This window comes from Populus nigra, chromosome 6 (genome assembly GCF_951802175.1).
Source record: "Populus nigra chromosome 6, ddPopNigr1.1, whole genome shotgun sequence".
NCBI lineage: Eukaryota > Viridiplantae > Streptophyta > Magnoliopsida > Malpighiales > Salicaceae > Populus > Populus nigra.
The window spans coordinates 19,964,197-19,974,282 of record NC_084857.1 but is presented as its reverse complement, the minus strand read 5'-3'; the positions used below and the strand labels follow the sequence as shown (position 1 = coordinate 19,974,282).

The 10,086-nt window shown below is 32.0% G+C and overlaps 1 protein-coding gene across 1 annotated transcript; it reads left to right on the top strand.

The window, feature by feature from the left end:
* The first annotated feature begins 1,266 nt into the window (after window positions 1–1,266).
* On the top strand, window positions 1,267–5,562 carry LOC133697230 (probable 1-deoxy-D-xylulose-5-phosphate synthase, chloroplastic). The gene is made up of 10 exons (XM_062119669.1): window positions 1,267–1,757; window positions 2,075–2,209; window positions 2,332–2,496; window positions 2,633–2,783; window positions 3,090–3,361; window positions 3,464–3,737; window positions 3,951–4,258; window positions 4,402–4,683; window positions 4,784–5,068; window positions 5,298–5,562. The coding sequence occupies exons 1-10, from the start codon at window positions 1,617–1,619 to the stop codon at window positions 5,448–5,450; spliced, it is 2,166 nt and encodes a 721-aa protein (XP_061975653.1). The 5' UTR covers window positions 1,267–1,616; the 3' UTR covers window positions 5,451–5,562.
* The last annotated feature ends 4,524 nt before the right edge of the window (window positions 5,563–10,086 follow it).

Genomic DNA, 10,086 nt, shown 5'->3' with positions numbered 1-10,086 from the left:
TCATAATAATGCCAAAGAAAAACCTTCAATTTCATGTGAACAGAAACCTACAAAAATTCAAAAGAATCATTTAGATTTATTTATTTAAGAATAACTAATACTCAGATGAGTCTTCATAATATATATTTGTTTATTAAAATTGTTGACATCCATAATATATAAAACCCTCTCTCCAAGTCATTTGGCATTGGCCAGTTTTAAAAGGAAGTTGCCAGTTTGTGCATGATTTCGGGATATAATTAATACTAAGGTAAATCGTATGCAGTTGAGATTCATGTATTAGTGTTCATGAAGGATTTATTTCTTATTTAGCATGTTATTTTATATAATAATTTTTTTATTTTTATATATATAATTAGAAGAGTGAGGATGACGACTCTTAATTATTTTATTAATTTTTTCTATAATGTACTAAGTTTTTTTATAATATTAAATTACTAATTTTTTTTATTATACTATTATATTGAGTTCTTAGAATAATATTTTTAAGGATCCCTTTTCACTAGTATACATTTTCTTGTTTCTTTTTTGTTTTTTTTTATTATTATTACACTTAATTAAGTAATAATTATTCATCATAGGACAATAATCTTGGACAATATAATGATTTATTTCAAACATCCTTGAAATTTTTATAGAAAGAAACAAAATATATAGATGGTAACTGTTTAGAAATTTTATTGATTGTGTATGGTTAAGAAATATATATAGAAAATACAAAAATATATTTGGTTAAAGAAATTAAAATAAAGTATAAAAATAAATATGTGTCAATTATAGTTTCGGGTTGAATTTTTATTATATATATAAAAAAATTGTATTTGATTAGTGTTTCAGGAAAAAAAAATAAATATAAAAGAGAAGAGAGAATAATATGATATTTTGAAGAGATAAAAAGATAAAGATATAAAATAAATTTAATTTTAAAATAATTTTATAATTTTTTTAATTTTAAAATAAAAAATATATAACAACACGTTAATTATTATTTTTTATCAATTTTATCCTAAACAAATAATCAAACAAGTTAAAAAATTTTAAATTTTCAAAAATACTTCTTATCAACCATCTTCTCGGAAGAGTGATTCCAAAGAAGAAAAAAAGTAATATTCAGATTCCATAACAAATGCGTACTATGTAATAAAATCTCCCCATATATATAATCTCTACCACGAGTCTGCCATGAAAAAGGAAAACATATTATTACATCTCTATAAATATACTATACTTTGCATTTTCAATGAATCTATATATGAGAACGAATCAATATCTTATATATTCTTAAAATTTTCTGTCGATATCATACAATCTATCCATTTGTGATTTCTGATGATGTGGTCCAATGGGAGTAGGCTTGATACTCTTGGTCCTGATAATTTATTGCTGTTAAGAACGAAAAGAACACCAGAAATTACAACCTCTTTACAAAAATTCTTTCCCCCCTCTCCTCCATTTTTAACTAATTCATCACTGGCACCAAAAACTTATTAGGGGGGCATTACTGTTTGCCAAATTCTTCTGCACTGTGTTTCCGTTTCTGGGTTCTTCTTCTTCTTGCTGTTTTTGTTTTCCCCTCCTTTAAGCAGTCTTTCTTCCTTGTTTTTCTAGTATTTCCAATGGCCCTCTCTGCATTTTCTTTCCCTGCTCATGTCAATAGCGTCATAAGTTTAGAGCATCCTCAAAAGTTTAGTCTTTTTTCTTCTCATTTCTTATGGAGAACAGATCTGCTGTCCCAATCTTTAGACAAGATCAATCAGGTTTGCATTACTCATTACATATTGAGAAATGAGAGCTACTCTTGGTCAAAATTGAAGTCCTTTTCTTTTCATGATGGTTCTGCAAAGTTTCAATCTTGTTTTATGGTTGATGTTAATATTGAGAAAGAGTCCACCAAGATTCTTTGTCTTCCCTTTGTTTTTATTTTTCATTTTTGATCTGCGACTTTAATTCTCTCTCTCTCTCTCTCTCTCTCTCTCTCTATATATATATATATATATATATATATATATATATATATATATATATATATTAAAAGAAGAGTATTGAAAGAAATGGGTGTTTTTGTTCTGTTTAGATACATGTCAAGAAAAGGGCAAATGGGATTTGTGCATCACTATCAGAAAGAGGAGAGTATCATTCACAGAGACCTCCAACGCCTCTCTTGGACACCATAAACTATCCAATTCACATGAAAAATCTATCTGTCAAGGTCAGTAACTAAAACCATATGTCTACTTTTCGTATCCATGGAAAGAGGAAAATACTTCACCATCATACAGGATAGTATTTGTGCATGAACCTTACTTACTGGTGATCATCTTGTCAATATAGGAGCTAAAACAACTAGCAGATGAGTTGCGGTCCGATGTTATCTTCAATGTTTCTAAAACTGGGGGTCACTTAGGCTCTAGCCTTGGTGTTGTGGAGCTTACTGTGGCTCTTCACTATGTTTTTAATGCCCCTCAAGACAAGATACTATGGGATGTTGGCCATCAGGTTTTGTGCTCTAATTCTTGTTTAGTTTACCATCTTCTTCTTTTTCTTGCATCTGATAAAAAGGAGATTTGTCTTAGGCAGTACCCTTTTTTGTGATGATTTTGATCTGGATATGAACTGTACTACTGGTTTGCAGTCTTACCCTCACAAGATCCTGACTGGGAGAAGAGACAAGATGCATACAATGAGACAGACTAATGGATTAGCTGGTTTTACAAAGCGGTCAGAGAGTGAATATGATTGTTTTGGCACTGGTCACAGCTCTACCACCATTTCGGCTGGCTTGGGTACTAATCTGCTCCTTTCTAAACATAATAAATTATTCTTGTAATTACCTTGGACTATTTATTATCTATGTGCAACAGGAATTCCACATTTATTTATTTATTTAACTTAATGGATTCTGCTTTCTGACAGATTTGGTGTCATTGTATCATTCATTTTCTAATATGCTAATTTTTTGCTTGGATCTCTGTTCAAACTATTTCAATTGTGATTGGAAAAATTTATTTCAAAACAAATTGAAAGAGTATGTTCTGCCTAAGTTTAATTCATCATATGATATATAAACTTGGGGTGGTTCTGGTGGACAGGAATGGCTGTGGGGAGAGATTTAAAAGGAGGAACGAACAAGGTAGTCTCCGTTATAGGTGATGGAGCCATGACAGCAGGACAAGCTTATGAAGCTATGAACAATGCAGGGTACCTAGACTCTGATATGATTGTTATTCTTAATGACAACAAACAAGTTTCTTTACCAACTGCCAACTTGGATGGGCCGATACCACCTGTAGGAGCCTTGAGCAGTGCTCTCAGTAGGCTGCAATCAAACAGGCCTCTCAGAGAACTAAGGGAGGTTGCTAAGGTAAATACACATGTGAGAGAGGAGTGGGGATGGAGGGACGGCATGCTTTGATTAACTAATTGGAACTGAAAACTGGTTTTGTTGCTATTGAAACTGTTGCAGGGAGTTACAAAACAAATCGGGGGACCAATGCATGAATTGGCAGCAAAGGTTGATGAATATGCTCGTGGAATGATCAGTGGTTCTGGATCAACCCTCTTTGAAGAGCTTGGTCTCTACTATATTGGCCCTGTTGACGGGCACAATATCGATGATCTTATTGCCATTCTAAAAGAGGTTAAGAGTACAAAAACAACAGGTCCAGTCCTGATTCATGTTGTCACTGAGAAAGGTCGGGGGTATCCATTTGCCGAGAGAGCTGCTGACAAGTACCATGGTAATACAAGTGATAAAGTCCACAAGAAAGAAGTGCTGCTAAAAAGCTCCAAGTAGCTACGTTGTAGTTCTCTTTGTTGAACATAGAAGGAAAAACTAATAATGTTAATTTAACTTCAACACTTTGAAAATTCAGTTCCGTGCCACTGCATACTTCAATCAAAAGCTTATCATCAGAAAAAAATAATAGCCTTTTTTTTTTTTTATTTTGCAGGAGTGGCCAAGTTTGATCCCGCAACTGGAAAGCAGTTCAAGGCAAGTCCTAGCACACAGTCTTACACAACATATTTTGCAGAGGCTTTAACTGCAGAAGCAGAGGCAGACAAAGATATTGTTGCAATTCATGCTGCCATGGGAGGAGGGACAGGCTTAAATCTCTTCCTTCGCCGTTTTCCAACAAGATGTTTTGATGTGGGGATCGCAGAACAGCATGCTGTTACTTTTGCTGCAGGACTTGCCTGTGAAGGTCTTAAACCTTTTTGTGCAATCTACTCGTCTTTCTTGCAGAGGGCATATGACCAGGCAAGTAAAATGGCTTCTTCTCATTCAGTTAATATGACAATACACTGTAACAGCTGGGTTGGTATTATGTAGTTGGTTACCAGACACTGGGCTAAGATCCATTGTAGATACTGTTATTAATGTACAATTGATGAATACCGCAGGTGGTACATGATGTAGATTTGCAGAAACTTCCAGTAAGATTCGCAATGGACAGAGCTGGGCTGGTTGGAGCAGATGGTCCCACACATTGTGGAGCTTTTGATGTCACTTTCATGGCATGCCTCCCCAACATGGTGGTTATGGCTCCTTCCGATGAGGCAGAGCTTTTCCACATGGTTGCTACTGCTACTGCTATAGATGATCGTCCTAGTTGTTTCCGCTATCCAAGAGGTAATGGTGTTGGTGTTCAGCTGCCACCAGGAAACAAAGGCGTTCCTCTTGAGGTAGGTGTAGCTGAGAATTTATTTGCATCCTTTCTCATGAAGGAAAACTTCAAACGAATTAGTATTTAGTTTTGAACATATCTTTAAACCTACTCTGCAGGTTGGAAAGGGCAGGATGCTGATTGAAGGGGAGAGAGTGGCACTCTTAGGTTATGGTACAGCAGTCCAGAGCTGTTTAGCTGCTGCTTCTTTAGTAGAACGCCATGGTATTCGTCTGACAGTTGCAGATGCCAGGTTCTGCAAGCCGTTGGATCATGCCCTTATTCGCAGCCTAGCAAAATCACATGAGATTTTGATTACAGTGGAAGAAGGATCAATTGGGGGCTTTGGGTCTCATGTTGTTCAATTTCTGGCCCTTGACGGTCTTCTTGATGGCAAACTAAAGGTACTGATCTCAATGATATTTCCCAACAAATTATGCCATTGGTTTTTGTAGTGATAGAAACTGGAACCCGCATGATTCTCATAAAATTTAGTTATGAACTACATATAAATTTCATGATGAATTTTGTATATTTTAGTAAAATTTAACACTTCTCTTTATGTTAACGTTTCAACTTGCAGAAGCTGTTTAGCTGCTGAAACTAACTCTTTAGCTTGAAAATCGTTTGCAGTGGCGACCAGTTGTTCTTCCTGATAGGTACATTGACCATGGATCACCAGCAGATCAGTTGGTAGAAGCTGGTCTCACACCATCTCACATCGCAGCAACAGTATTCAGTATTCTTGGACAAAGAAGAGAGGCTCTGGAGATTATGTCATCATAAAGAAAATGGAAACACTAATTTTGCATTCTTACAACAAATTATTGTAGCAAACAGTGCAGTGTTAAGTACAGCAACATGTATAAAAAGCACCAACTTTAGGCCTCCTTTTTCATGTTTGGTGAACTCTTGGAAAATGGTCAATGAAATGTGATTCACATTTAATGAAAAAAATAACCCTTTTCAAGGGGAAAATGTTTTCCCCGTAGCTTGGAAAACACTTTCCTTCTCTTCAACTTCCTCACTACGCTCAGAGAAAGTGAGTCAAAGAAATCAAACGAGTTTCAGAATGGAGTAAACGTATTTAATTTTCACAACCTCCATGCCCACCTCCCCCGTATTCTTTACTTTCCTTCTCTGGTTTCTACATTCTACAAACAATAAAAAGAAAAAGTCACCTACTTGTAAATGGGTTCACTTGCTTAACAAAGCCAACTTTCATGATTTTCCACTTGAAAATGCTAAATGCCAGCTCAAGTGATTCCTTTTCATTTGGAAGTTTCGATAAACATCCAAACTTTGATTCAAACTTTTTTTTTTTTTTTTTTTTATGGTGATGCAAAGGTGTTGGTAATGATTCTTGCCTTGAACTCACTCACTCAGCGAGTTCAAGTCGTGGACGAGTCATGTACAAGCAACCCATCAAGTTTTTTTTTAAGGTAATCCTGGAAATTTGGGCAGGTTTGATAATAACCTATTTAGGTTTTATTTAGGATTCAAGAAAAATAGCTCTAAATTTATTTTTTTAATTTTTTTATTAATATGAGTGTCTGAACTAATTTGTGCATACTTCGATTAATTCTATGGGTTCTTAAATTAATGACTATGTAAATCTCTAATGACTCTAAGAGAATTCAAATTTATAATTATTAAAAAACATACTTACAATATGATTACGTGAGCTATCTTTTAAAATTATAATCCTAAATTTATTGTTGACGTTGATTCGAGGAGGGACGCAAAGCATGGTGATTTGAGTGATAAACATGTGGGAATTGATGTGGGTGGTTTTGTATCAGTTAAAGTGAGAAACATCTCATCTAATAATATGGCGTTGAATAGTTGAAAAAGATTGCATTTTTGGATTTATTATGAAGCGGGTCCAGAAAAGATTAGAGGTTGGATTGAGTCATTCTGGTGATATAAAGCCAAATGATCCATAGCTTTCTCACCAATTGACTTGTTAAAAAAGAGGAATCATGAGAAAGTGTTGATAGGCTTGAGCTTATCAGATGGGAATTCTTCCTAGACATGTTTCCTCCATTCATGGATGATGTGAATCTTGAGAGTAAGCACTCTTAAACCTCTAATGAAAAAGTAGATAACAAATCTGAAAATTTTAAAATTAGATTGCGAAAAGAATCTTGATCAAAGATTATCTAAATTAGAGAATCAATGGTATTGTAAACTTTAACCCGTTGATTATATGAACCAAGAACAACTAGTATATACAAAATATCATAAAAGTAGTTATATTTTGATATATTTGATTGTTCTTTGATAAACAAAAGATAAATGTTGCTTTGAAGCAAACATACTAATTTTATTTAAATAACAAAATTGCTGAAATTTACAGTGTATAAACATTTAAATAGTTTTATTAAATAACCTTAATAAACCCTCTTTGCAATCCAACTAAAACTAAAATCTAAAATACTTAATAAGCAAACAATTATTGATGGGCTGTATTAAAGAATTCCAAAATTAAAGAAAAACAATAAAAATAACACAAATCCAAATAATAAATCAGTTTAGCATCAAACAACTTAAATAATGTCTTCCTTGCTTAAAAACTCCTTGGAGCCGAAATCAGAAGATCTAGGATTGTTATAGCTACCTTTGGTGTCCTAAAGAAGCTAGGAAAACTTGAGTTTTAATTGATGAATATTATTTGCATCGTGTTTTTTAAAATTTTAATTTTTTTTGGTTAAAAATTAATTTTTTTATGTATTTTGGATCGTTTTGATGTGCTGGTCTCAAAAATAATTTTTTAAAAATAAAAAAAAATATCATTTTGATGCATTTCGATATGAAAAACAGTTTGAAAAGCAACCGTAATCACACTTTCAGACCCAAATCCCTTAGTTGCTGCCCCTTTAAGTTGAACTCTTTGAGCTTTCTTGAATAGCATGAAATCATTACAAAACATGGAAAGACAAAAACAAAGAATGTTCCTCTTTGTTGCAGTCTCTATTTCTTTCCTTTTACCCCAAGGAAACTTCCCAAAAACAAGCACATAAATATAGCCGCAACCCTCTTTTCTTGTGTAGCTAGAATACTTAAGAAATTCTTGTGATTAAAGGATTTTGAACATTAATCTCTGCGATACTAGTAATCTTTGCTGCCCAAACCCACAAAAAATAATTAAGCCCCGTAACAGACCCAAGATATGGCTCTAACATACCTTTCATGCTGTCACTTTGTAATCCTAATAAGCCTTGAACCAAACCATTCCTAATTTGTTTTTCATGGTTTATTATAGTTTCCTTGATTGTTTGAAGGCAGTCGTTCTAACCAGATTGTCACAATAATGGCTTCGCTTCTTAAGGGCGCATGAAAACTCTCGAAGGATCCAGTTTGTGGCGAACACACTAGAGATATGCAAGTCAGCTTGTGTTTCTTGGTCTGTGGAATGCCCTTGTCGATTGGCTAATGGCTAAGGCTTTTCTCTGGATTTTATTATTATCCACTACAAATGATGGTGGGGGCGGTGCTTCAAATGACACTCGTGCATTGCGTGGGCTAATGCCTAAGTGCCATCATGAAATGACAGATTTTTAGTAAGAATTTACTTTAGCTGATTTTTTTTAATTATAACTTTAATTTATAATTCAAAAAATACCTTTTACAAATAATTTATGATAAAAATAAGCTAATATAATTTTACCTAAAAATATGATCCAAAACAATTTTTTTTTCTTTATTATCTTAAAATAACTTTTGATTTAATTTTGTAATAAATTTTTTATTTAAGTCCAAAATTATTTCTAACCAAATATACTTATAATTTTTTTGAATTATAAAAATCAATTTAACATAACCTAATTCTAATTTAATATCTAAAGATATTGTGCAAGACTCTCAATAAGTATTCTTTGAAGAACATATATTGGGCTCCATTATTGAAAAAATTAAGGATGCGTTTAGTAACATAAAAAATAATTTCTCTTTCTTTCTTTTTAATTTCTTTAGTTTTTTTTTCAATAAAAATTGAAAAAATGTATTCATTTGGTCAAAATGAAGACAAATGTTTTCTCCAAAATATAAAAATACATTAAATTTTAAATATTTTTTCATAAAAATAAAAATCATGATTTGTAATGGTTATCTTAATATTTTGTATTTATTATAATCTAATTGTAGAATATTAATTTTATTTTATTTAAATTAAAGATTAGCATGAAAACGTTATATCATTAACTCAAAAAATTCTTTATATTAAATTTATGACACTAACTAATTATAACGATATTTAAAAAAATATTATTTTTATTAAATTTATGATACTAGCTAAATATGAAAATAAAAAATCATAATTTGAAATCTTTTCATTGTGAAAACATGTTGTATATAAAAGAAAATTAATGGTATTGTTCATTTGCTTATTTAAAAAACTATATAAAAAAATTGTATAGAAAAAATATGAAGAATTTATAAAATGTCATTTTCAAATTTAGTATAATTTTAAAAACTAACACTACAATCAATAACTTGTGAACTGTACTCTGTAGTGTTTCTATCATTGGATGCTCACAATCAATTCCAAACACTCAAAATCTAGAGTTCATGGTGATATTATACCAACAAGTACAGGTTGAGACGACCCATTTTAATAAAAAAATATGAGGGATTCACTGCTGATTATGAAGAACTTCGCCGATTGGTAATGGAGATAAGATCACAGATGAGTGATACATATACTGGACCTCTTAACTGGCCTCATAGTCCCAGTGACAACCAGCCTCCTCCTCCTTCAATGCCACCTCCATTTTAAATTTATTGTATTTGAATGTACAAATATTTAAATTTGTAATAAATATTTGATTTTTATATTATTTAAATAATTATTTTTCTACTTTTGTTCAATATATTTTTTAAAAATATATATATTTTAAAATATTACCGACAGGGTTATTGACAAAACAACTTTGTCGGTATATTACAGAGAGAGTTGAAAAATAATTATTGTAAATATCACTGCTACTATTAACTCACCGACGAAATTACAAATGATATTTTATCGGTAATATGTTATATTTACTGATGGAGAAATAAAAACACTAATGGCATTATATACGATTTTTCTGTCGGTGATATGTTAAATTTATCAATGAAGATATCGACGAAATAAAGCGGGTATTTATTTTTTGCATGCTTTGTCCGTCTATAAATCCTTCAGTATATTTACTACTGACAGACTCACCAACAAACTATAAATTATCGACAAGAGTACTTTTTTATGGACTGTTTCAGTCCGTGAGCTTGTCGGTAATATATATACCGATGAATTGTGAGTGTAAATACTTATAAAAATTTTCATCGGTAAACTGTTAAATTTAATAATAAATATTATTACTTTATTTTAGATATCATGTCATAAAAAACGTTAGAAGAACCCTGGAGATACATTGATGCAGAA

Excerpts from the sequence above, each read along its gene's own strand:
- LOC133697230 (XM_062119669.1), top strand. The coding sequence starts at position 1,617 with ATGGCCCTCTCTGCATTTTCTTTCCCTGCTCATGTCAATAGCGTCATA. Across the intron at positions 4,259-4,401 it reads TGCAGAGGGCATATGACCAG|GTGGTACATGATGTAGATTT; the intron begins GCAAGTAAAATG and ends TGAATACCGCAG. Across the intron at positions 4,684-4,783 it reads ACAAAGGCGTTCCTCTTGAG|GTTGGAAAGGGCAGGATGCT; the intron begins GTAGGTGTAGCT and ends CCTACTCTGCAG.